Here is a 27,763-nt window from a genome sequence, read left to right as displayed (position 1 = left end):
CCATAAGGTTCCCACAATAAGTTGGGTTAATTTTGGCCCATTCCTCCTGACAGAGCTGGTATAACTGAGTCAGGTTTGTAGGCATCCTTGCTCACACAAGCTTTTTTGTTCTGCCCACAAATTTTCTATAGGCTTGAGGTCAGGGCTTTGTGATGGCCACTCCAATACCTGGACTTTGTTGTCCTTAAGCCATTTTGCCATAACTTTGGAAGTGTGCATGGGGTCATTGTCCATTTGGAACACGAATTGTGATACAGTGAATTATAAGTGAAATAATCTGTCTGTTTACAATTGTTGGAAAAATGACTTGTGTCATGCACAAAGTAGATGTCCTAACCAACTTGCGAAAACTATAGTTTGTTAACAAGAAATTTGTGGAGTGGTTGAAAAACGAGTTTTAATGACTCCAATCTAAGTGTATGTAAACTTCCGACTTCAACTGTACAGTACACTTGTACACTTGTACAGTACACTTGTACACTTGTACAGTACACTTGTACAGTACTTGTACTGTACATACATTCAAAACTGCCCCCCCTCCCCTCCCAATTCTTCCTCCATATTACAAGTATACGTCTCCTTATTATGATAATACTGAACTTCTCCTGACAAACATCCTGTTCTTACCCTCTCAAGGGACGCGATTTTACTGGCTGTCACAATCTCCGTACAATCAGCACGAACCCCTCGAGATGTAGCGCTCAACTGTGCATCCCACTTGTAAAGCCATTGCGAATATTTCCATCATTTGTGCCTTAATTACCTGTATTAATTTAGTGACCCGGCAGGGGTTTAACTATGCCGCGTTCATGTACTAGTCGGAACTACTTAACTTGGAAATGTCAGACTTGCTAACTGGTTGTAGTTATACACGTGCTGCGTTCAAATCAGCAAGTCGGACATTTCCGAGTTTTCTATTTGCGACTAGCACGTGAATGCGGCATTATTCTTGCTGACTTCATAACGGTGTTTCTTCCGGGATCACCGTCATCACTCCGCTACGGAGGTGTCCTTACTGGCAGCTAATTGTTAATCTGTATTTAAACGGACCTAATTTAATACAATTCACGACTGGAGTAGTATCGCACATCTGAAATATGAAGGGAATGAAACCGCACCTCATTCTGTTGCTGCTCTTCGCGTCTTTGCTTTGTGCGGAGACGGCCAGAAGCCGGAAAGATTCCACCAACCAGAATAGTTTCAGAAGGGCGGCTAACGGATTCTACCAAATGTTAAGCAATATTTTTGGAGAGGACAACATCAGAGGTCTTTACAAGGTTAGTAATGATTGATCAGCAAACCAAGTGTTCCGTCCAATTTAAGCTAATGTTATATGACAAGAGGTGTCCAAAGAAATGGTGGTAGTAGCTAACGGGCAGGTAGAGAGCTTGCTAACCAAGGGCGCCTAGACATTAAATGCATAAATGGTTGCCATTTTGAAAATAGTCTAGCTAGCAAGATAAGATGGACAAGTCAATAAGTAATATATTTAGAGATCTCATTTTTATGTGGCTCGACACATTTTCATGACTATTTATAGGTAGAAGAAACTAACGCTTTGAATCCTGACCAGACACAGACTTCATGCACCTGACCTAGCCTCAGAGAGGAAAGGGGAATACCTAGTCCGTTGTACAACTGAATGCATCTTCCGCATTTAACCCAACCCCTCTGAATCGGAGCGGTTGGGGGGGGCTGCCTTAATCGATATCCACGTGATCGGGAAACGTGGGTTCACTTCCTTGCTCAGGCGCAGAACGACAGATTTTTACCTTGTAAGCTCGGGGATTCGATCCAACAACCTTTCGGTTACTGACCCAACGCTGTGTCTCGGTTTCGGCCTCTCATCTGCCGTGGCAACATTTCAGTGTTCTCTTGGAATCGCATCTTTAAAAAAAAATAATTAAAGCCTATTTGAGTTGTCCCTGTTGAAATTCGAGACATGAGGCTAGCATAGCGTCTCCCTCTCCATTGAATACCGGTGGTTGACGTCACATTTTATATCTATATATCACACACACACTAGTTGACTGATGGGGGGCGCTGTGTTGAAGCCAGTTGATACTCCCCCGCTGTTATAATTTTATTTTGGAATCTATAGAAATGCATTTATTTATGTCTGCATTCGTTTTTGCCTCATGTATTCTATTACAGACACCTTAATATATACTTTTAAAATTACATTGTTAGCTAGACATAAAAAAATAACATTTTTGTTAACAATTTCCTTAAAGTGTATATATATATTGAGATTAGTAATGTTTACTCCACCCAAAAAAACTATTTAATACATATAATTTTATTATTGAAACATATAATTGAAATACTGTAGAATTCATTGGGGAGTGCCAACTGGTGGCTTGAAAGCCTCTCATTGGCCAATACATAGCATCAGCAATTCAGTGTTTATATACATCATTGGTTGAGACACAACATGCTCTTGAATACAGGGTGGGTTTCATTTCAATCATAGATAGATAGGACCTATCCCTTCTATGTCTATCTATCTATCTATCTATCTATCTATCTATCTATCTATCTATCGCACCCACAATCAGTTGAGACACAACATGCTCTTGAATACAGGGTGGGTGTCATTTCAATCCATAGAAATATAATTCATAGAATGGCCCTATCCCTTTAGACCACTGCAGTTTAACTGGTACACCATTTTAAATTGAACATACATGTGAACTTGTAATTACTACCACAAAGATGAATGCCGGTCCACCCATCGTCGAATGTCAACGTAACTGTCCATGTCTTTTCGGTCATCTCTATTTCAATGGATTTGACTGTATAATTTAAAACAGATATGCCCATTCAGGTCAACATTCTCTGATGTGCGCACCAACTATCTTTGTGGTATCATTTCAAAGTTGACATTTGAATTTATATTTACATTTTAGTTCGGGCTGTGAAGATATCAGTATCACTATTTTTTTTTTCCCATGGATAAAGTGAAACCACAAAGCAAACTCTTTGGTCCTTTTATAAACCTGCTGTATGCAAAATAATGTGTGCTATATCTTGGAAATAAATACAATTGAATCTAGATGAAAACATAATGAAACAGCCTAAAGAAGTAAAATTATTTTTGTTTAATTGCCACGACACTAACAAGCATCTTGATTAGAGGTCTCCCGAATAATCGGCATGGCCGATTTGATTAGGGCCGATTTCCAAGTTTTCATAATAATCAGCAATTTTGGATGCCGATTACATTGCACTCCATGAGGAGACTGCGTGGCAGCCTGACCACCTGTTATGCGAGCGCAGCAAGGAGGTGAGGTAAGTTGCTAGCTAGCATTAAACTTACCTTATAAAAAACAATCAATCTGAACATAATCACTAGTTAACTACACATGGTTGATGATATTACTAGTTTAACTAGCTTGTCCTGCGTTGCAAATAATCAATGTGGTGCCTGCTAATTCATCATCGAATCACATCCTACTTCGCCAAACGGGTGATGATTTAACAAGTGTATTCGTGAAAAAAGCACTGTCGTTGCACCAATGTACCTAACCATAAACATCAACGCCTTTCTTAAAATCAATACATAAGTATACATTTTTAAACCTGCATATTTAGTTAAAATAAATTCATATTAGCAGGCAATATTAACTAGGGAAATTGTATCATTTCTCTTGCGTTCTGAGCAAGCAGAGTCAGGGTATATGCAGCAGTTTGGGCCGCTGGCTCGTTGCGAACTGTGTGAAGACCATTTCTTCCTAACAAAGACCGTATTTAATTTGCCAGAATTTTACATAATTATGACATTACATTGAAGGTTGTGCAATGTAACAGCAATATTTAGACTTAGGGATGCCACCCGTTCGATAAAATACGGAACGGTTTTACTTATTTCACTGAAAGAATAAACATTTTGTTTTCGAAATGATCGTTTCAGGATTTGACCATATTAATGACCTAAGGCTCGTATTTCTGTGTGTTTATTATATTATAATTAAGTCTAGGATTTGATAGAGCAGTCTGACTGGGCGGTGGTAGGCAGCAGCAGGCTCGTAAGCATTCATTCAAACAGCACTTGCCTGCGTTTGCCAGCAGCTCTTCGCAATGCTTGACTCACAGTGCTGTTTATGACTTCAAGCCTATCAACTCCCGAGATTAGACTGGCAATACTAAAGTGCCTATAAGGACATCCAATAGTCAAAGGTATATGTGTACAAATGGTATAGAGAGATATAGTCCTATAATTCCTATAATAACTACAACCTAAAACTTCTTACGTGGTAATATTAAAGACTCATGTTAAAAGGAACCACCAGCTTTCATATGTTCTCATGTTCTGAGCAAGGAACTTAAACGTTAGCTTTCTTACATAGCACATATTGCACTTTTACTTTCTTCTCCAACACTGTTTTTGCATTATTTAAACCAAATTGAACATGTTTCATTATTTATTTGAGGCTAAATGGATTTTATTGATGTATTATATTAAGTTTAAAATAAGCGTTCATTCAGTATTTTTGTAATTGCCATTATTACAAAGAAATTAACTGGTGTTTATCAGCCTATTTTTTGGGGGGGGTCCTCTAATAATCTGTATCGGTATCGGCGTTGAAAAATCAGAATCGGTCGACCTCTAGTCCTTATTTTAGTACATTTATCTGCAAAAACATAATATCCAAAACGACTTACTGTCACGCGCGCGTACATTTTACATATGGATGGTCCCAGGAATCGAACCCACTACCCTGACATTACAAGCGCCATGCTCTACCAACGGAGCTACAGAGGACCACGTGTCACACCCACCCTGTGTTCAAGAGAATGTTGTGTCTCAAACGATGGGGCGCAACACAGAGACCTTAAATGATATCAAATAGGGCCTTAACTACAACTTGCTAAAGGTGAAAGGTCAAAAGAAAATCTATAAAATTATCCAGAAATAATTTTTTTTTTTGACAACCCTGTTTTTAAACTTTCAAATGATTATAAATCTCAACCATTTTATGTTTTCCAGAGATGAAGACATGGATGTCTCATGTTATGGTGGGGTATGCAAAATGGGTCGACTTTAAGCACCTCTTCAGAGTGTTGGCATCCAGGTCCAAAAAGTACATTTTTACAACGGGCAAATACGTATGGAAGGCTGCATTCAAATCAAAAGGGTTGCTGCCAAGAAGTGATTAAAGTCAAATGGATTTCCCCAAAATGTCACCTCTTTGTTTACAGTTCTTCTCCAAGACGACGGAACGCTTTGTCCATGGCGTCGACTCTTTCCTGGACACTATTTGGAAGATGTGGACAGATCTGTTGGATGTAATGGGCATTGATGGTAAGTGGATTTTATTTAGTGGGTATGTTTCGACGTCGGGACATGTCTGTGATGTGTTGTAAATTATGACTGTGCCTGGGAAGTTTGTCTATTGTCCTCTGTTGTCCATGTACTGTCCGCTCATTCTTTCCTCTCTCCCCAGCCTCCAACCTGAGCCACTACTTCAGCCCAACGTCTTTGACAAACTCCCCGGCTCGTGCCCTGCTCCTAGTGGCTGCTGTGTTGGTGGCTTACTGGTTCCTCTCCCTGTTTCTGGGGGGATTCTTCTACCTGCTGCACATCGTATTTGGCCGCTTCTTCTGGCTGGCCCGAGTTACACTCTTCGCCCTCTCTTGCCTGTATATCTTGCAGAAGTTTGAGGGGGACCCCGAGCGTGCTGTGCTCCCTCTCTGCTTCGTAATGGCTGTGTACTTCATGACGGGGCCTGTGGGGGCGTACTGGCGTAGAGGTGGGGGTACTGCCTCTCTGGAGGAGAAGATCAATCACCTGGACACCCAGATCCGCTTGCTCAACATCCGGCTGAGCAGGGTCATCGACAGCCTGGAGCGCGCCGGGGAGAAGTAGAGCTGACCCCACACACCCACCGCTGACAACGGCTGTATCCATAGGGTGGCTGGAGGTTTGGGTGTATAAGGGCAGGAAAATCTAAGCAGATCGAGGCTTTCTGTTATGAGAAAGAGCTTGTTTTTTAGTGTTATTTTATTTGTATTTTTATCCTGACTTGTTGATATTTTGTTATATTGTTTAACAACTGCTGATGGTTGTTCTTTTTGGAAATTGTGTTCAATGAAAAAATGGGATGGATGTTTGTTTTTGGGTATGTGATGGTGTCATAGCGGGACCAGACACAACTGTAAGTATTTCATCCCAGTTAGCTCAGTAGTTAGTTGACCAATGGCAGTTTTACTTATTGCATTTTTTCCGTCCTGACACTGAGATGTATAGTCAAAAATAATGTCACCATTCCATTGTAGCAGTAGGTCATTCCTGGTGTAATTCAGGACCTCTCTTTCTATATAATGGACATACTGTGTGTGTGTGCAAGCGTGTGCGTTTCATGCATGTGAATCATTGGAAAAGCACTGGAAAAAAAGTTAAGACTGGCGAAACCTGGGCAGGCACGAAAATCTCAGGGAGAAATTTTTAAAAAAGAATATCAAGAACAATTATGCGAATATACCCCACATCAATATCAACTTAACCCTTTACACTCATGGGAATTGGCCTGTATGGATAGGGCTAAATTGGTAGCAATTGAAAGGGAACAGTTTGGAGATTAGGGGAAAATGATTAAGACAAGTTGAGGACACAATAGTTCACAAGAATGAATCCAAACAATACACTGTTGATTTCATGTGCATTTTACATTGACTGTACTTTTCACCCCATTTGTTGATAACGAAATCTGAAAATACTCTGGATACATTCAGTAACATGATGAGAATATTCCTGGATAAAAAAAATCCTCTCACTAATAGGTCTTTTGACCAGGGAAACAGATCATATTTTTGGTGCACATAGAAAAGAGTCGTGTGTGTGTTCTTAAGCGATATTTTTTCTTCACAATAGACAAACAGGCTCATTTTGTTCAAAACAACCCAGGGTATGACGCCATGTCATCTTGTAACTATACATCAATGAAAGTGATCATAAACGGTGACACTGTATATATTAGTTTAATGATATGGAAATGTGAAGTGCACATTTGGACTCACAGGTGTTTGGCTTGTATCACATCCGTGGTATTTATTCTGCTCCTCAATGTCTCATCTTTGAAAATACATAGAGTCCTCTTCATTTACAGCATTTCCCTCAGACAACAGAAAAAGCAGAAGTTGCCAAATTAGTGGGAGGGATGGTGACCACTTCTTGTCGCTTGAGGTGCACAAGTTCAGAACATCTGTCAGTCAAAACCCATACAGAGCTGTGAAGCGCAGAGCCTGAGCTATGATGTCATATATAGCATGTTACTGTACAGTCACTGAGCTATGATGTCATATATAACATGTTACTGTAGTCACTGAGCTATGATGTCATATATAACATGTTACTGTACAGACACTGAGCTATGATGTAATTTATAGCACGTTACTCTAGTCACTGAGCTATGATGTCATTTATAGCATGTTACTGTACAGTCACTGAGCTATGATGTCATATATAACATGTTACTGTACAGACACTGAGCTATGATGTCATTTATAGCACGTTACTCTACAGTCACTGAGCTATGACGTCATTTATAGCATGTTACTGTACAGCAACTGCGTTCCAATTTAGGCGTTTATCAGTGCCCAAATCTGTCATTTTCAACCCGTATTATAGGTGCGAGTGTAAAGGCCTACTATGTTACAGTGACACTGATTTTGTTGCACAGCCGTGTTTGAATCGTGGCCAGCCATCTGCAGAAGGATGGAAGGTCTACCTTTTATACTCGGGCTCATCATCCACATTGAGATAAGGGTGTTAATGGTAGAAATACCACAATAAAGTATAGTTATAATGGAAGCGTATTAGTAGTTCCCATAAAAACATAATTCTATTTGCCGTGTGACAAGTCCTCCCTGTTTCAGTGGATGGCACATTATGCATGCCTAGACTATATCTGTATTTGTTGTGAATTTGGATGCACTTTTTGGTCATTCCTGCGTTGCATAATTGTACATCGCAAAGTGTACGTTTTTATAGGGCCATAGTGTGTAATTTCCTAAAAAGGAAATTTTATCATTTAACTCTAATCTACTTTTGTGCTACATTTTGAATGTGTTTTCATTAGAATAAATATACAGTCCCATAGAAGTCCATTTTGTTGGGCGGGTGTTCAGTAAGTGGTTTGGTCTAGTTGGTGCCAGTTCAAATGTTATCATTGGCTACCATACCATCTCTCCAGCCCCACCCCTCCAGAAGTGAACTTGTCTACACAAATGTAGTTTTGATTATGTACTGTATAGCGTACGCGCTATTCTATAGCAAAATGTTACATTGTTGTATTTGTTAAGTCAGTATTTTAACATTGTAAGCGTTGGAAATATTTAAGAATTGAATGAGTATTAAATGTGTATTGATTTGTAAAATAGGTCATCTTGGATCATTTTGTACTGATTCATGTGCTGTAGAGACAGCCATGTATTTTCCAGCCAACACATATCATGCTGTCATCCATAGGTTCATCACAGCAGAGGGTAGACTTGAGTATTTGCGACAACTGTACGATGTAGGCTGCTGCTGAGTTGTCATACAGATCCTCAATAATAGAATTCTCAGCATTTGATCTTTATTTCAGTTTTGAGAAAGGACTAGGCCCAATATTGAATGATGGTGTATGAGGTCCCAACTCGTTATACATTCTCGCTGTCTCTCTGTCTCTCTCTCTGTCTCTCTCTCTTTCGCTCTCTGTCTCTTTCTCTCTCTCTCTGTCTCTCTCTTTTGCTCTCTGTCTCGCGCTCTCTGTCTCACGCGCTCTGTCTGTCTGTCTGTCTGTCTGTCTGTCTCTCTTTCGCTCTCTCTTTTGCTCTGTCTCTCTCTCTCTCTTTCTCTCTCTCTTTTGCTCTCTGTCTCGCGCTCTCTGTCTCACGCTCTCTGTCTCTCGCTCTCTGTCTCTCTCTGTCTGTCTCTCTCATGCCTCTTTGGCCTTGACACTGCAGCAGATTTAGTCAGATCTTTACTATCCATCACCTTGATGATGTTGACACAGTAAAATGGCAGCAGAATGTCTCGACTTGATGAACTTTAAATCTCTCACTGAGTAGAGTAATAACTATAAGGGTCAATAAGACCCATATTCATTCCAACTGAACATCTGTTATTTTCTGTCTATGTAGTCCCCACATGTGCTGTGCCAAAATGAACGTTCTTCGTCTTTCTGTTTGAAGCACTTAGTCTTGTAAAACTTGAGTATATTTCCCTGTAGTTCTTTAGCATTTCCTTATGTGTTCATATCTTGTTTTTCTACCTCTGTTTTCCTTTGTGGGGATGTTCTTCTACCCTACTGCCTGCTGTTGAACCGTGTCATGTATTGAAAAGTGTTGTGGAAATGAGTCTTCGAGAGGAGTCATTTTGAAGTGAAATTGAGGTCCCAAGATTTGAATAAATCAACTTTATCACCACATTAAGGCTTGACTGTTTTGCTTTGCACGAAGTCAAAAACATAGGCAATTCAATATATAATTTGAGTGACGTGACCACTAAGTTCATGTTCTCTTCACTCTCTTTCATTTTTTTTGCGTAATGAATGCTGAATAACTAGAAGGGTTTGGTTTCCACACAAGTGGAGCTGATTGTAAAGTACAGACATAAAAAGTAAAGAGACATCTTGCACATCACATCATTGCTCAAAATTGGCAGTGGCTATCTTTCAAGTGATGTAATTGTGATGTGGACACAGGAGTACACTCACTCACTCCCGGCAATTGTGGCCTTGACAATGACCTTAGGCCACTGTTACAGGAGCCTTTTCCAATGTTTTACTTTGGCTCTCCCTTCGTTCATATTTCAGCCAGTCCCACCAAACCTGGCATTTTTTGGCAGGTGGAACAAGTCTTTCACATCTTCCCATGTACAAAGATCTTTCCCAATTGCTGCACTGCAAGCCAGCTTGTTTGTCTTCTCACTGCATAGGCTCCAATGCTTCCCGCAGTTGTGTCAAGTTGGCTGGATGTCCTTTTTTAAAAAACTTTTATTTAACCAGGCAAGTCAGTTAAAAACAAATTCTTATTTTCAATGACGGCCTAGGAACAGTGGGTTAACTGCCTGTTCAGGTGCAGAATGACAGATTTGAACCTTGTCAGCTTGGGGATTTGAACTTGCAACCTTTCAGTTACTAGTACAACACTCTAACCACTAGGCTACCCTGCCGCCCCTTTGGGTGGTGGACCATTCTTGATACACACGGGAAAAACACAGCAGTGTTGCAGTTCTTGACACACTCAAAACGGTGCGCCTGGCACCTACTACCATACCCAATTCAAAGGCACTTAAATATGTTGTCTTGCCTATTCACTCTCTGAATGTCACACATACACAATACATGTCTCAAGGCTTAACAATCCTTCATAACCCTGTCTCTTCCCCTTCATTTACATTGATTGAAGTGGATTTAACAAGTGACATCAATAAGGGATCATAGCTTTCACCTGGATTCACCTGGTCAGTCTATGTCATGGAAAGTCAGTCAGTCTATGTCATGGAAAGTCAGTCAGTCTATGTCATGGAAAGAACAGGTGTTCCTAATGTTTTGTCTACTCAGTGTATAATAAGCATGTGTTGGTACAGATGGCATTGATGCCCTCAACCTATTTATTCAAATCTATAGGCTAATTAGGCTTGACTTACAGTGCCTTGCGAAAGTATTCGGCCCCCTTGAACTTTGCGACCTTTTGCCACATTTCAGGCTTCAAACATAAAGATATAAAACTGTATTTTTTTGTGAAGAATTAACAACAAGTGGGACACAATCATGAAGTGGAACGACATTTATTGGATATTTCAAACTTTTTTAACAAATCAAAAACTGAAAAATTGGTCGTGCAAAATTATTCAGCCCCTTTACTTTCAGTGCAGCAAACTCTCTCCAGAAGTTCAGTGAGGATCTCTGAATGATCCAATGTTGACCTAAATGACTAATGATGATAAATACAATCCACCTGTGTGTAATCAAGTCTCCGTATAAATGCACCTGCACTGTGATAGTCTCAGAGGTCCGTTAAAAGCGCAGAGAGCATCATGAAGAACAAGGAACACACCAGGCAGGTCCGAGATACTGTTGTGAAGAAGTTTAAAGCCGGATTTGGATACAAAAAGATTTCCCAAGCTTTAAACATCCCAAGGAGCACTGTGCAAGCGATAATATTGAAATGGAAGGAGTATCAGACCACTGCAAATCTACCAAGACCTGGCCGTCCCTCTAAACTTTCAGCTCATACAAGGAGAAGACTGATCAGAGATGCAGCCAAGAGGCCCATGATCACTCTGGATGAACTGCAGAGATCTACAGCTGAGGTGGGAGACTCTGTCCATAGGACAACAATCAGTCGTATATTGCACAAATCTGGCCTTTATGGAAGAGTGACAAGAAGAAAGACATTTCTTAAAGATATCCATAAAAAGTGTAGTCACAAGCCACAAGCCACCTGGGAGACACACCAAACATGTGGAAGAAGGTGCTCTGGTCAGATGAAACCAAAATTGAACTTTTTGGCAACAACGCAAAACGTTATGTTTGGCGTAAAAGCAACACAGCTCATCACAATGAACACACCATCCCCACTGTCAAACATGGTGGTGGCAGCATCATGGTTTGGGCCTGCTTTTCTTCAGCAGGGACAGGGAAGATGGTTAAAATTGATGGGAAGATGGATGGAGCCAAATACAGGACCATTCTGGAAGAAAACCTGATGGAGTCTGCAAAAGACCTGAGACTGGGACGGAGATTTGTCTTCCAACAAGACAATGATCCAAAACATAAAGCAAAATCTACAATGGAATGGTTCAAAAATAAACATATCCAGGTGTTAGAATGGCCAAGTCAAAGTCCAGACCTGAATCCAATCGAGAATATGTGGAAAGAACTGAAAACTGCTGTTCACAAATGCTCTCCATCCAACCTCACTGAGCTCGAGCTGTTTTGCAAGGAGGAATGGGAAAAAAATGTCAGTCTCTCGATGTGCAAAACTGATAGAGACATACCCCAAGCGACTTACAGCTGTAATCGCAGCAAAAGGTGGCGCTACAAAGTATTAACTTAAGGGGGCTGAATAATTTTGCACGCCCAATTTTTCAGTTTTTGATTTGTTAAAAAAGTTTGAAATATCCAATAAATGTCGTTCCACTTCATGATTGTGTCCCACTTGTTGTTGATTCTTCACAAAAAAATACAGTTTTATATCTTTATGTTTGAAGCCTGAAATGTGGCAAAAGTTCGCAAAGTTCAAGGGGGCCGAATACTTTCGCAAGGCACTGTACTTACTCATCGGTGAATCAAGGTCTATTCTTTCATTTGGCTGAGTTGTGCATTCTTGCTTCATTTGCACTATTATTTAGGATTTCTCATATCCAAGGAATGCTTCCATACACTAATGGTCATGCAAACAGATGGACAGTGGGCTTTCATTTTTCTGGCCTCACCAACACGAGTATTAGTAAGTCAAAAACATACCAATTTATGAATTGCTCTCTTAAAAGGTGCAATCTGCAATATATAGTGCTCTTGAATGGTCATTTCAATTCATAACCTATACCCATTGCTGAAGAATATAATTTATAAATTCCCAATGAGCTTTACAACGGTCTCAAGTGTCAGAAGCCTTTAAAAACAAGTCATTTATAGGTTCAATGTATTGTATGTTTCGAACAGGGATTCTGCGGGTTTTCTTTCAATTAGGACCTAGACAACCAGGTAAGGGGAGTTCCTTACTAATTAGTGACCTTTATTCATCAATCTAGTACAAGGGAGGAGTGTGAAAACCCACAGACACTCGGCCCTCCGTGGAATGAGTTGGACAAGTGGTTTAGAACTGTCATGTTGATTGAAGTCCTGGACTGTCAGTCCTTGTGTTCATAATTCTGTCAATTTGGCGGGAATTCCCCTAAGCTTTGTATCAAACCAAGTGGTGGGGTTGCTGTACAACTGGAAAACAAATTAAGCATTGTGTCTTTAACTGTAACAAATGAGTGATATCTACACATCCTGTTAGAGGAAGCTGGTGATGAGATTTTCATGTGTATTAACTAGTTCACTCACTCACTGTTAAAAATGGAATAGTATCAAACACTGTATGCTAATATTAACAATCAAGAACATGAGATATGTGCTAAATAAAAAGTTGACAGTGTTCAGTGCCACTTTTACTGTAGTCGATGAACGGGGCACGAGTACAGCATCTACTGTACAAGGTGCTGGGATCTTTTATTGTGGGTTTCACAGTCTGATATAAACAAAAGTTTGAACTATTTCACAGTTTTTCTTACTTGGGTAGAAGGTGGCAATGGATGTTATCTGACCTGCACTGGGCTTTATGTTGCTGGTCCATCAACTAGCTACACAGGTCTCAGTTCTAAGTCCAGGGCGTAGTGCGTTTTCCTCCACTCGTAATCACACCATGACCTGGACCAGAGCTATAATATGGCATGTTGCGTTAGACACACTGATCTACACTGATCTCATTGATCTTTCACAACACAAGTTCTTGCTCTCTTTTCACTTGCATCATCGCTCCGATCCATAATCAGACTTTGATTTGGCATTCAAGAGTAATGAAAATCCATCCACTCAGCTCTTTTTTTTTTTGGTAAGCTGGACGGCTGTTTTAAGAAATAATTATCTAGGTGTTTCAAAACTCTTTGCTTTTCAAAACTATTTCCTCTTTCACTGTGAAACAACAAAGCATATTTGTCTACCTCATGCTGTAGCAGTCTGAGAGTATCAAGAAAAACAGTGAAATTATTTATTGAATGTAAGCATTTGATAGAGTTTATTTTCTGAAAATAAACAACTGATCTTCTCTTTCACGGTTCTGGACAGTGAAAGTGACTGAGGAGGGGCATGACCATATAGCAATTTGATTGGGAACACCTCTAAAACGCTCTCTAGTTCTGAGAGTTTTATTGGTGAATCCCCTCATTCGAGAGCTGTCACTGATCAAGATTGTATATTTCATTGGACATCAGTGCCGCCAGTCAACACGATCGACCCACTCTTTTGCATACGACGTGTCTCGGCTGATGTGGAGCCAGTTTTTATTCGACCAATCAGGTTGCAGACAAACTGGTGGCGTGCCCCCGCGTGATATTATTCCGCTTGAACGTTCTGACCCCCAAAGATCACAGTCTTTTACATGTATTTTGATCAAACATATTTTGTACCTTGAACATATTATGCAATTGCAACCATTCTACAAAGTTAACAGCGTATTGTCATGATTTTATAGAAAAGTGTGCTTGTTTGTATTTAAAAATAAATTTACCCAAAAAATATTCATAACAATGCACAACACCCGTTTATGCCCCAAGTGCATGTTTTTGTGAAAGAAATGAGGCTGAGGTGGGACAGTTTAAACAGGACTTGAACCAAACCCGATGGTCAGGGGTCCGCACAATACCATCTGTGCCAAAAAGGTCCAGACCTATTGGCAGAGGCCTCAGTGCACATGCCACGCATGCATTTTGCTCTCTCAAAAAACAGCCTGCCATTAAAATCCCTTTGGAACAGTAGGTCAATAATTCTGATGAGAAACGACAGGTACACCGTCCCTTGCCACCAGTGATTGAGGGAAAGTACTTTTGTAATGCAATTTACTCGTATTTTTTACAGTTTGTATGTAATAATAATGCACAATTCGAGGATATTGGTTAGATATCACACTGGTTTAACACTAAATTGATTTATTATGGAAGAAATAGATTGCGTCTTTAAGCGGAAGGATACTTTGTGTTATTGTGACAGCCGCGTCACCTCACGGTGGGAGGGATCTTTACTGGCTTTATCCTTGCAGCTTGTCCGCATGGAATGACAGTCCAATCTGGCCTTCTGTCTCATACTCATTCTTGGAAGTGTGCTGCCTGTTTTAGCTACAGTAGCTAGCTTGCTATAAAGGACGACAGACTCATTTTTTAACGGAGGCGACAACAAGGCAACAACAATGTCAAAAGACACCGAACGTATGAGCGAGAAGATAATGGAGTCGAAGGTATTATGGTACCCAGACTCAAAGAAGAACACACAGATGGACAGATTCAGGACACAGGTGAACAGAGACTTTGGGCTTAATCTAGGTGAGTGACCCGGCGAGGGAGCAGCTTTTCAGACGGGGGACAGTCATGCTAGTCACCTCTAATTTAACGTTATACATTCGGTACCAATCGATTCATTTTGCTAGGGAGAATCAACACACTGCATCATTAGCGAATGTAGCTGTGTGCATATTTTATAATATTGCTATATGCTAGCCTAAGTACTGTAGTTGCCCCACGATGGAGCTGTCATAATTTCCAATCGTTTTTCCACCATACATTTTTTTCCAATAGGGGATTTTTAGAAATACTGTTTCGTGTAGGTTTACCGTGGCGTGTTTTGATAACCATGTAAATGTCTCTCGGACAAGTTGACTTATCAATATATCCTGCTCAGCTGTATTCACTCTCAGATTCGAAAATGCTAATTAGCGTCAAAGTAGACAGCTTGCAGGGATTTGTTGTTTTGTACGCTATCTCTAGCCGACACCTTTGCTAACAGGTATTGTCAATTTAAAACTTGCACAAGACCGCTTTCAGAATTGTCCATTTAAAACAAAAAGACAATTTTATTAATGACTCACATTAGTTAATCCAGAAATTCTTACATTCGGCTCGATTCGGCACTCTCGTCCAAAGCATGGCATTTGTAGTTCTTTATGATAGCCACATTAGCAGTTTAACATTTCATTTTGCGGGGGTGTGGTGAATATATATTGATGTCATCTTGTTCTAGAGAGATTGACAGTTTTCAAAACATCACGCCAGGGTAAGCCTACACAAAACACATACCTTATTTTAAGTGTTTTTAAAATCCCCTATGGGGAAAATTGAATGGTGGAAAATCGATTTGAACCATTTCCTTGTATGACCGCTGGGTTTTATGGGTATTATGAAACATACTGTGGTTCTCTATAGTTATTGAACCAAGCATGCCATGACAAAGGTATATTCTGAATCAGGGGAGGATGGCGAACAATCAACACCTTTTTTTTATTGTGACTTATATTTTTCAGAAGATTTAAATCTGTAAAAATGTTTTGCTTAATTGGTTCAATAGCTATTGACGAGGGAACTGAACATCCAAATATAAAACTAACTTTACCTAGGTGCAAAACCAAACCATATACAAAATAGGGTAAACGGTACGTTCCTGTAGTTATTTTTGTCTAAAATGTGTATCAGCTGGAGGACAAACCTCATGATTGATCTCTCTGATGTCATTCCCCCTTGCAGCCAACTACAATGACCTGTACCAGTGGTCTGTGGAGAGCTACCCTGAGTTCTGGGCTGAGGTGTGGCGTTTCTGTGGGGTAATAAGCTCCAGGATGTATGAGGAGGTGTGTCTACCCACTGTTTCCTGCTCTCTTATGTACATAACACTGAATAAGTGGATGGGTGCATCCTAAATGCCACCCTAATCTCTATAGTAGTGCACTTCTTTTGACCATGGTCCATAGGGCTCTGACAGCTGTTTGGGACACAGACATTGCCTTTTTTTTTATTGTGCTTTTTCATCCATCTAGTGCAGTAACACCTTCTACAATGTGATCTCTCACAATTTGTGTCATTATGATTAGGTAGAGTTTATAAAGTTCTTTGAGGGGTCCAATCGATTTATCTATTCAGTCAGTTACTTATCGGTACCCTTGTGCTTAGAGCAGAGCAGTAGTACGTTGTAGTCGTTATTCCCTTACCCCAGGTTTGAATCATGTAGAACATTAGCCATTTCCCTTCCCCTCTTCCTCAGGTGGTGGATATCTCCAAGAGGATATCGGACGTCCCAGAGTGGTTCAAAGGAAGCCGCATGAACTATGCTGAGAACCTGCTAAAGCACAAAGACCAGGACAAGGTGGCCCTCTATGCTGCTAGTAAGTACGGCTGAGGCAATTCAGTCAATTTATTAGGCTTTTTTTCCCTCCATTTTTATTGGTCAGTTTCCAAGATCCCATTCATCTGCAGTTGAGTAAATGTCCTAAATCAGCACCAGCACCCTGTGCTTCCAGACATGTTTGTATACTATAATTATTGTGTTTAAAAAATATATATTCATAGCTAGTGTGCCAAGTATGAAATAAAGGGTCACAATGATATTCTAATGGCCATTATAATTCTAGCTTAATTCCTGCTGGGGCCACGCAGACTGTACATTTCTTTGGATAAAAATGTCTGCTAAATGGCATATCTTACACATATAGATCATTACTGAAGCACTGAGAAGATTATTCCAAAGGTCACCTTGACAACCCCGTCCAAAATAGTACCTGGAATTCAGCTGTTTTATTTCCCCCAATAAGCTCTCCTAATTCAACATGTTTTTGGCTGACGACGGGTCCATACGGTATGCAGGGCAGTGTGATTTGATTAGGAGCCACAGGGTTTTCAGGCTCCTGCTCGCTCCTTGGGTTTTTAATATCCTGATGGGTATCCTCTTGTTATCATTCGACGCGGTCTCCACCCCACCCACCGCCCGCCCACCTCCTGTAAGTTAATTAGGAGAGGAGCACTATTACTCAGGTGGCAGTGCACTACTGCTTAATGTATCCTGTATCGGCCCTGTAGGTCAGAGCAGGTTCCTGTATCGGCCCTGTAGGTCAGAGCAGGTTCCTGTATCGTTCCTGTATCGGCCCTGTAGGTCAGAGCAGGTTCCTGTATCGGCCCTGTAGGTCAGAGCAGGTTCCTGTATCGGCCCTGTAGGTCAGAGCAGGTTCCTGTATCGGCCCTGTAGGTCAGAGCAGGTTCCTGTATCGGCCCTGTAGGTCAGAGCAGGTCCCTGTATCGGCCCTGTAGGTCAGAGCAGGTCCCTGTATCGGCCCTGTAGGTCAGAGCAGGTCCCTGTATCGGCCCTGTAGGTCAGAGCAGGGCCCTGTAGGTCAGAGCAGGTTATTACTTGGATAGCTTTGCATACACTAACTATAGCCCTTTTCTCTGTAATTTGGTCTGGTAAAGCACGGGACTAGTATTACAAGAGAACGTTGGTTATGTATTTATTACCCCAGAATGTCCATTATTCCAGAGGACGATTCGACCTGGATTTGTGTTATTACCAAACTGACCCACTGTAATTCACATTCATTTATTTATTTTTTCATTAAATTGACAGTTATGACTGAAGCCTGGAGATTTGTAATCTAGACATGAAGATATTTCAACATGTCTAGGTGATTAACAGGCAACGCTGATAACATTCTAGAACCATACCAAAGCATCCTCGGTATAGTGTTACCACAATATCTGTATTGAGGAAGTGTAATCATTAGGATAGTTCAGTGCTCTGCAGTACAACACTTCCTAAATGGCCCCATGACCGCAGATGCATTTTAGCTGCTTTGCGATGTATTAACAACAAGGGTTGTTTTTAAATAGGCATAATGGTTTTTATACGGACTCATTTGGCGATGTTCAATTCATTGGCGCACAACCTCACAAGCATTCACTGAAACGCTCTTCATACATTGGCTATACGCAGCACTTTGTTATTTATATTTATTTACCCCCTTTTTTCTCCCCAATTTCGTGGTATCCAATTGTTAGTAGTTACTGTCTTGTCTCGTCCCTACAACTTCCCTACGGGCTCGGGAGAGACAAAGGTCGAAAGCCATGCGTCCTCCGAAACACAACCCAACCAAGCCGCACTGCTTCTTAACACAGCGCGCGTCCAACCCGGAAGCCAGCCGCACCAATGTGTCAGAGGAAACACCGTGCACCTAGCGACCTGGTCAGCGTGCACTGTGCCCGGCCCGCCACAGGAGTCGCTAGTGCACGATGAGACGACAAGGATATCCCTACCGGCCAAACCCTCCCTAACCTGGACGACGCTAGGCCGATTGTGCGTCGCCCCATGGACCTCCCAGTTACGACAGAGCCTGGGCTCAAACCCAGAGTCTCTGGTGTTACTGCGACAGAGCCTGGGCTCGAACCCGGAGTCTCTGGTGTTACTGCGACAGAGCCTGGGCTCGAACCCGGAGTCTCTGGTGTTACTGCGACAGAGCCTGGGCTCGAACCCGGAGTCTCTGGTGTTACTGCGACAGAGCCTGGGCTCGAACCCGGAGTCTCTGGTGTTACTGCGACAGAGCCTGGGCTCGAACCCGGAGTCTCTGGTGTTACTGCGACAGAGCCTGGGCTCGAACCCGGAGTCTCTGGTGTTACTGCGACAGAGCCTGGGCTCGAACCCGGAGTCTCTGGTGTCACTGCGACAGAGCCTGGGCTCGAAACCGGAGTCTCTGGTGTCACTGCGACAGAGCCTGGGCTCGAACCCGGAGTCTCTGGTGTCACTGCGACAGAGCCTGGGCTCGAACCCGGAGTCTCTGGTGTTACTGCGACAGAGCCTGGGCTCGAACCCGGAGTCTCTGGTGTTACTGCGACAGAGCCTGGGCTCGAACCCGGAGTCTCTGGTGTTACTGCGACAGAGCCTGGGCTCGAACCCGGAGTCTCTGGTGTCACTGCGACAGAGCCTGGGCTCGAAACCGGAGTCTCTGGTGTCACTGCGACAGAGCCTGGGCTCGAAACCGGAGTCTCTGGTGTCACTGCGACAGAGCCTGGGCTCGAAACCGGAGTCTCTGGTGTCACTGCGACAGAGCCTGGGCTCGAACCCGGAGTCTCTGGTGTCACTGCGACAGAGCCTGGGCTCGAACCCGGAGTCTCTGGTGTCACTGCGACAGAGCCTGGGCTCGAACCCGGAGTCTCTGGTGTCACTGCGACAGAGCCTGGGCTCGAACCCGGAGTCTCTGGTGTCACTGCGACAGAGCCTGGGCTCGAACCCGGAGTCTCTGGTGTCACTGCACTTTGTTTGTAAGCTCCATTTATCAAATCAAGTTATTTATTTTTTCTTGCTGAAACTGCGATAAACATTTCTCTCAAAACACATGGATGTCGATTCGCACGGGACTAATATTATCAGAGGAGCTTGGAATTAGTCGATTCGGACGGGATTTAACTTACGGATGTGCTGATTTGTGGTCATGCACCTAGGTTATGTAATTGTCTCCACCAGTAAATCTAATCCAGTGCGAATAGGGCTTTAGTTTCTGTCTACCTCTCATTTTCTCTCACGGTCTCTCTCTCCCTCCTCTCTCTCTTAAGCCGAGGAAAATGACGAGATCACCAAGGTGACTTTCGGGGAGCTGAGGCGCGATGTGGCGCTGTTCGCCGCCGCCATGAGGAAGATGGGTGTCGGGACTGGCGACAGAGTCGTAGGTGAGTCACCATGTAGCATCACCACCAAACCCCTACACTCACAAAGGTCAAGAGGAGAGGCTCTCTGTCTGACGACAGTGTGACAGTCCAGCTAGAAACATGCACACCACACCACAAATCACCCCGACTTTTCGTCAAGCACTAGGCTCTGCATCTGAAATGGCACCCTACTCCCTACACCGAGTGCACTACTTTTGACCGACCAGGGTCCATAGGGAGAGTCCTACCATAATCTCCCACCTCTGTAGAGTCCCACTATCATCTCCCCTTCTCCCTCACTCTGGGCCCCCTGCACGGAGCTTGTCAGACCTTCCCTTCTGCAATTGGTCAAGGAACAGCCCAGCCTGCTTCATCCTGACCTGTGATTGGTGCAGATTTTACCCCCCCCCCGCTGGCCTCTGTCTATATAGAGGCCTTTGTTGGCATGGGGGTAACTGAAGCAAATTCTAAATGGCCCTATTCATCCATCCCTACTCCCCACCACAGTAGAACGCTGTAATATAACGCAGGCAGTCTAACATGTTTCACCCGACTAGTCCTACTTGAAGAGCTGGTTTACTTTGATTTGATCCAAAGCAATATGTTTTGGTACTTGACTCAAACCCAGTATCCTGACGTGGCAGCAATATGTTTTGGCATGGGACTCAAACCCAGTATCCAGGCGTGGCAGCAATATGTTTTGGTATGGGACTCAAACCCAGTGTCCTGGCGTGGCAAGCCCCATGCTGTACCAACTGAGGCAGACCGGACCTGCTTCCCTCTTCACAAGACACTAGTATTTAATGCCGTGGGCTACGAAGGCGCCAGTGTTCAAAAGCTCATATCAGACCGAGAGCCTAATGCTTCTTAGGTAGTTATGAGTTTTAGTTTGGAAAATTCTCTCTCCACAGAAGCGACAGTTACTGGGGTGGTTAAAAACAGCTTGGTTGCCGTAAGAACATCAGGGGAAACTGTACGGAAGGGAGGTGTGCTTCAAAATAGCCCTTTTACATAGACAAAAAGAGAGGGACAACCACTGACCCGAGAGCTTTTTAACAGACAGAATTAGGAAAAAAAAGAGAGACATAGAGAAACAGCCAGGAGGACTTCGCAAGTTTACCTTAATTGCAGCACATTTGTGTCGGCTTTTAGCCAGACAACCTGCTGAGTTCAACTGTAAATAGAAGCTACATTTATCCTCAAGCTGACTACCCCCCCCCCCCCCCTCCCCTCTCATTGTTAGCCTTTTTTTTGTTTTTTGATGTGTTATTTTTATTCAAGTTTATAAATAGCAGCTAAATACTGCATAAATCTATAGATAGTGGGCTACCCCGCATAATGAAACCATCCTGAGTAAGCTGGTGTTTTGATGCTGGACTGACTGTATTATTTGGTGTTAATAGATGTTTTTTTTTTTTTATGTACAACCACTTTCTATTCACTCTGGAACAGCGCGTGAGGACAACTCAAATCATGCAGGGTCAGGTAGGCTACATAGGGGCGGCAGGGTAGCCTAGTGGTTAGAGCGTTGGACTAGTAACCGGAAGGTTGCAAGTTCAAACCCGTGAGCTGACAAGGTACAACATCTGTCGTTCTGCCCCTGAACACTGTTCCTAGGCCGTCAGTGAAAATAAGAATTTGTTCTTAACTGACTTGCCTAGCTAAATAAAGGTTAAATAAAAAATATATAGGACAGTTTATATATACAGTTGAAGTTTAAATACATTTAAAATCTGTGTTTCACAGTTCCTGACATTTAATCCTAGTAAAAGTTAGGATCACCACTTTATTTTAAGAATGTGAAATGTCAGAATAATAATAGTGATTTATTTCAACTTTTATTTCTTTCATCACATTCCCAGTGGGTCAGAAGTTTACGTACTTGCAATTAGTATTTGGTAGCATTAGTACTTGGGTCGACTGTTTCGGGTAGCCTTCCACAAGCTTCCCACAATAAGTTGGGTGAATTGTGGTCCATTCCTCCTGACAGAGCTGGTGTAACTGAGTCAGGTTTGTAGGCCTCCTTGCTCACACACACTTTTTCAGGTCTGCCCACACATTTTCTATAGGATTGAAGTCAGGGCTTTGTGATGGCCACTCCAATACCTTGACTATGTTGTCTTTAAGCCATTTTCCACAACTTTGGAAGTATGCTTGGGGTCATTGTCCATTTGGAAGACCCATTTGCGACCAAGCTTTACTTCCTGACTGATGTCTTGATGTTGCTTCAATATAGCCACATATTTCGTTCCTCATGATGCCATCTATTTTGTGAAGTGCACCAGGCCCTCCTGCAGCAAAGCAACCCCACAACATGATGCTGCCACCCCTGTGCTTCACGGTTGGGATGGTGTTCTTCGGCTTGCAAGCCTCCCCTTTTCCTCCAAACATAATGATGGTCATTATGGCCAAACCGTTCTATTTTTGTTTCATCAGACCAGAGGACATTTCTCCAAAAAGTAAGATCTTTGTCCCCATGTGCAGTTGCAAAATGTAGTCTGGCTTTTTTTTTTTTATGGCGGTTTTGGAGCAGTGGCTTCTTCCTTGCTGAGTGGCCTCTCATTTTACTGTGGATATCGATACTTTTGTGCCTGTTTCCTCCAGCATCATTACAAGGTCCTTCGCTGTTCTTGCTGTTGTTCTGGGATTGATATTTTTGTTGTTGAAAGAGACCTACCAATAAACATTTATCTATTAACTGAAGCAAAGCTATAGGCTACATGCCCTGGCACCACAAAGCCATGGGATCCATTAGCTAAATGACTCTAGTCTCTGCTTCTTCATGTGAGGGTCCATTTAAGGTGACGTCAGTGGGACTGTGTAATGACCACGTCCTCTCCTTCCTGACTCTGTCCTCTTCACCCCACCTCTACTCCGTGAGTCATGTTATTGTCATACTACGTGTGTGTGTCACAGGAGGTTGGTGGCACCTTTAATTGGGGAGGATGGATTGTGGTAATAGCTGGAGTGGAATGTTGGGAAGGTATCAACAACATCATCGAACACATGGTTTCCATGTGTTTGATACGATTCCATTCACTCAGTTCCATTATTATGAGCCGTCCTCCCATCAGCCGCGTGTGTGTGTGTGATATGCTCCACAAAGGGACTGCTGCAGATGGAAATGAGATGTAGCTAAGTACGGTGGACTATTTTGGTTGGCACGGTCCCTTATTTGTAAATAAATAAACAAACTAGCCCTGTAAACTAAAAAGTAGATGTGGAAGAAGCTAAGCTCCCATTATGCTGTCGATCCATTATGTAACAAGCTCTGTAGTTTCCCTTAGGTACAGATCTAGGATCAGCTTCCCTTCCGTCAATCCTGACTTTAACCATTTTAGTTGGGGGAGGAAATACAAAACTAACCCAAGATCAGTGTAGGGGCAGTTTCACCCAATACCACGTAACAAGGCAAGATGACCGACATGGGCTAGCCTGCTAGTTTCAGTAGGAGAGCTGAACAAACCTTTTGAATCACAGAAGAAGACTGTGATTTGTATTATTATTTTTAGAGATGGACTCTCCCTGCTGTTCTGTGTTGTCCGGTGCAATCCTAAAGATGGCTGAAGCAGAATATCATAACATTACTCAACCTGTAGGTGTACTGTATCTGTAGTGTATGGTAAACCATAATTGGTGATGTGTGTGCTGTAATACGAGGTGTGTGTGTGCGTTCTGTAATACGAGGTGTGTGTGTGTGTGTGTGTGCGTGTGCTGTAATACTAGGTGTATCTCTGTGTGTGCTGTAATATGAGGTATCTGTGTGTGCTGTAATACTAGGTGTATCTCTGTGTGTGCGTGCTGTAATGCTAGGTGTATCTCTGTGTGTGTGTGTGTGTGCTACGTGTCCTTGTCCCACTCTGTTTGATAAAGTGTGGACTTCCTTTTCAGTGTGGGGGGGAGAGAGAAATATAACCACTCAGCAGATGAAACCAGTCAAGGTTTATGGCTGCAGTCAAAACACACCATCTATCCTTCTAGAAATTAACCCTTCAGCTGCAGACTGCTGGTTCTCACTGTTCTCTCCTTCATTTAACCTTGTGTGTGTATTACATAGAAATGTCATTCTAGTTCTGTGGTGTGCTGCTTGACCTATGTCCGTCTATTAATATCACATGTAAACTGCAGATCAATTCATTTGGTAAGAGAAACATGAATGCATGTGTTGCTGAGTAAGTTCCAGTTAAATGTGTTTCTCTCAGAAGCTTTTGGAAGACATGTAAACTCAGCAAAAGAAACGTCCTCTCACTGTCAACTGCGTTTTAGTTTCAGCAAACTTAACATGTGTAAATATTTGTATGAACATAACAAGATTGACCAACTGAGACATAAACTGGACAAGTTCCACAGACATGTGACTAACAGAAATGGAATAATGTGTCCCTGAACAAAGAGGGGGGTCAAAATCAAAAGTAAAAGTCAGCATCTTGTGTGGCTGTACTGCAGTGTATCTCCTCCTCATTGACTGTACCGTTCTTGCTGTGAGATGTTACTCCACACTTCCACTAATGCACCTGCAATTTCTTGGGGGAATGGCCCTAGCCCTCACCCTCCGATCCTACAGGTCCCAGGCGTGCTCAATGGGATTGAGATCCGGGTTCTTCGCTGGCCAAGGCAGAACACTGACATTACGGTCTTGCAGGAAATCACGCACAGAACGAGCAGTGTGGCATTGTCATGTCAGGATGAGCCTGCAGGAAGGGTACCACATGAGGGAGGAGGATGTCTTCTCTGTAACGCACAGCGTTGAGATTGCCTGCAATGACAACAAGCTCAGTCTGATGCTGCGACACACAGACCCTGACGGACCCTCCACCTCCGAATTGATCCCGCTCCAGAGTACAGGCCTCGCTGTAACGCTCATTCCTTTGACGATTAACGCAAATCCAACCATCACCCCTGGTGAGACAAAACCGTGACTCGTCAGTGAAGAGCATTTTTTTGCCAGTCCTGTCTGGTCCAGCAATGGTGGGTTTGTGCCCATAGGTGACGTTGTTGCTGGTGATGTCTGGTGAGGACCTGCCTTACAACAGGCCTACAAGCCCTCAGTCCAGCCTCTCTCAGCCTATTGCGGACAGTCTGAGCACTCATGGAGGGATTGTGCGTTCCTGGTGTAACTCGGGAAGTTGTTGCCATCCTGTACCTGTCCCGCAGGTGTGGTGTTCGGATGTACCGATCCTGTGCAGGTGTTACACGTGGTCTGGCACTGCGAGGACGGACAGCTGATCGTCCTGTCTCCCTGTTGCGCTGACTTAGGCATCTCACAGTACAGACGTTGCAATTTATTGCCCTGGCCACATCTGCAGTCCTCATGCCTCCTTGCAGCATGCCTAAGGCATGTTCACGCAGATGAGCAGGGACCCTGGGCATGTTTCTTTTGGTGTTTTTCAAAATCAGTAGAAAGGCCTCTTTAGTGTCCTAAGTTTTCATAACTGTGACCGTAATTTCCTAACGTCTGTAAGCTGTTAGTGTCTTAACGACCGTTCCACAGGTGCATGTTCATTAGTTGTTGATGGTTCATTAAACAAGCATGAGAAACAGTGTTTAAACCCTTTACAATGATCTGTGAAGTTATTTGGATTTTTACAAGTTATCTTTGAAAGACAGAGTCCTGAAAAGGGGACTTTTTTGTTGTTGCTGAGTTTAGTTAGACACTGATACTTTGACCAGGCCTATATCTAAACTGTATGATCAATGCCCCAACCAAGCAATACCTTCAACATGCTTTTCTGTTGAAGACCAACCAATCTCCTCTTTACTATCTCCCGGGCCTTCCTCATTGTTCAGACTGATACTGTATCCTCTTAGCACTTCCTTATTACCCGAGGCTCATTAACATGGTTGTACACTCACAACTTTATCATAGTCAGTTTCTCTCTCTACCACACTAGTTCCATCAAGTTTGTGGATGGAGGAAGTAAGTTACACGATATTGTGTTGTAGGTTACATATTGTGTTTCTTAATTTTTTTTAGGATCACCATAAGCCAGTGGCGGCAGCTAGTCTTAATGGAGTCCAGTGTTGTAGGTTACATTAATTGGCCCAGTGGGTCCTGGTCCTGGGGGCTGACCAGTGTTGTAGGCTACATTAATTGGCCCAGTGGGTCCTGGGGGCTGACCAGTGTTGTAGGCTACATTAATTGGCCCAGTGGGTCCTGGGGGCTGACCAGTGTTGTAGGCTACATTAATTGGCCCAGTGGGTCCTGGGGGCTGACCAGTGTTGTAGGCTACATTAATTGGCCCAGTGGGTCCTGGGGGCTGACCAGTGTTGTAGGCTACATTAATTGGCCCAGTGGGTCCTGGGGGCTGACCAGTGTTGTAGGCTACATTAATTGGCCCAGTGGGTCCTGGGGGCTGACCAGTGTTGTAGGCTACATTAATTGGCCCAGTGGGTCCTGGGGGCTGACCAGTGTTGTAGGCTACATTAATTGGCCCAGTGGGTCCTGGGGGCTGACCAGTGTTGTAGGCTACATTAATTGGCCCAGTGGGTCCTGGGGGCTGACCAGTGTTGTAGGCTACATTAATTGGCCCAGTGGGTCCTGGGGGCTGACCAGTGTTGTAGGCTACATTAATTGGCCCAGTGGGTCCTGGGGGCTGACCAGTGTTGTAGGCTACATTAATTGGCCCAGTGGGTCCTGGGGGCTGACCAGTGTTGTAGGCTACATTAATTGGCCCAGTGGGTCCTGGGGGCTGACCAGTGTTGTAGGCTACATTAATTGGCCCAGTGGGTCCTGGGGGCTGACCAGTGTTGTAGGCTACATTAATTGGCCCAGTGGGTCCTGGGGGCTGACCAGTGTTGTAGGCTACATTAATTGGCCCAGTGGGTCCTGGGGGCTGACCAGTGTTGTAGGCTACATTAATTGGCCCAGTGGGTCCTGGGGGCTGACCAGTGTTGTAGGCTACATTAATTGGCCCAGTGGGTCCTGGGGGCTGACCAGTGTTGTAGGCTACATTAATTGGCCCAGTGGGTCCTGGGGGCTGACCAGTGTTGTAGGCTACATTAATTGGCCCAGTGGGTCCTGGGGGCTGACCAGTGTTGTAGGCTACATTAATTGGCCCAGTGGGTCCTGGGGGCTGACCAGTGTTGTAGGCTACATTAATTGGCCCAGTGGGTCCTGGGGGCTGACCAGTGTTGTAGGCTACATTAATTGGCCCAGTGGGTCCTGGGGGCTGACCAGTGTTGTAGGCTACATTAATTGGCCCAGTGGGTCCTGGGGGCTGACCAGTGTTGTAGGCTACATTAATTGGCCCAGTGGGTCCTGGGGGCTGACCAGTGTTGTAGGCTACATTAATTGGCCCAGTGGGTCCTGGGGGCTGACCAGTGTTGTAGGCTACATTAATTGGCCCAGTGGGTCCTGGGGGCTGACCAGTGTTGTAGGCTACATTAATTGGCCCAGTGGGTCCTGGGGGCTGACCAGTGTTGTAGGCTACATTAATTGGCCCAGTGGGTCCTGGGGGCTGACCAGTGTTGTAGGCTACATTAATTGGCCCAGTGGGTCCTGGTGGCTGACCAGTGTTGTAGGCTACATTAATTGGCCCAGTGGGTCCTGGTGGCTGA

At 43.4% G+C, this 27,763-nt stretch overlaps 3 protein-coding genes across 3 annotated transcripts in view; 2 read left to right on the top strand and 1 right to left on the bottom strand.

Moving 5' to 3' along the window:
* The window catches only part of lifra (LIF receptor subunit alpha a), a 47,437-nt gene extending 45,405 nt beyond the window's left edge, over positions 1-2,032 (bottom strand). Inside the window, exon 1 of the mRNA XM_090236936.1 lies at positions 1,773-2,032. The gene's annotated coding sequence lies outside the window, so the exon portion shown is untranslated. The remainder of the gene's footprint in view (positions 1-1,772) is intronic.
* bri3bp (bri3 binding protein) lies at positions 678-9,413 on the top strand. The gene is made up of 3 exons (XM_021605199.3): positions 678-1,277; positions 5,203-5,305; positions 5,448-9,413. The coding sequence occupies exons 1-3, from the start codon at positions 1,098-1,100 to the stop codon at positions 5,867-5,869; spliced, it is 705 nt and encodes a 234-aa protein (XP_021460874.1). The 5' UTR covers positions 678-1,097; the 3' UTR covers positions 5,870-9,413.
* Positions 9,414-14,391: 4,978 nt separating this feature from the next.
* Positions 14,392-27,763, top strand: part of aacs (acetoacetyl-CoA synthetase) — a 55,710-nt gene continuing 42,338 nt past the window's right edge. The window contains exons 1-4 of the mRNA XM_036979351.2: positions 14,392-15,073; positions 16,268-16,371; positions 16,782-16,902; positions 20,114-20,227. Of these exons, the coding sequence (XP_036835246.1) occupies positions 14,941-15,073; positions 16,268-16,371; positions 16,782-16,902; positions 20,114-20,227 (472 nt within the window). The 5' untranslated portion in view covers positions 14,392-14,940. The remainder of the gene's footprint in view (positions 15,074-16,267; positions 16,372-16,781; positions 16,903-20,113; positions 20,228-27,763) is intronic.

This window comes from Oncorhynchus mykiss, chromosome 6, assembly GCF_057628025.1.
Source record: "Oncorhynchus mykiss isolate SJ-2025 chromosome 6, ASM5762802v1, whole genome shotgun sequence".
NCBI classification, from domain to species: domain Eukaryota; kingdom Metazoa; phylum Chordata; class Actinopteri; order Salmoniformes; family Salmonidae; genus Oncorhynchus; species Oncorhynchus mykiss.
This window is presented reverse-complemented; position numbering and strand designations above follow the sequence as displayed.

Excerpts from the sequence above, each read along its gene's own strand:
- bri3bp (XM_021605199.3), top strand. The coding sequence starts at position 1,098 with ATGAAGGGAATGAAACCGCACCTCATTCTGTTGCTGCTCTTCGCGTCT. Across the intron at positions 1,278-5,202 it reads ACATCAGAGGTCTTTACAAG|TTCTTCTCCAAGACGACGGA; the intron begins GTTAGTAATGAT and ends CTTTGTTTACAG. Across the intron at positions 5,306-5,447 it reads GGATGTAATGGGCATTGATG|CCTCCAACCTGAGCCACTAC; the intron begins GTAAGTGGATTT and ends CTCTCTCCCCAG.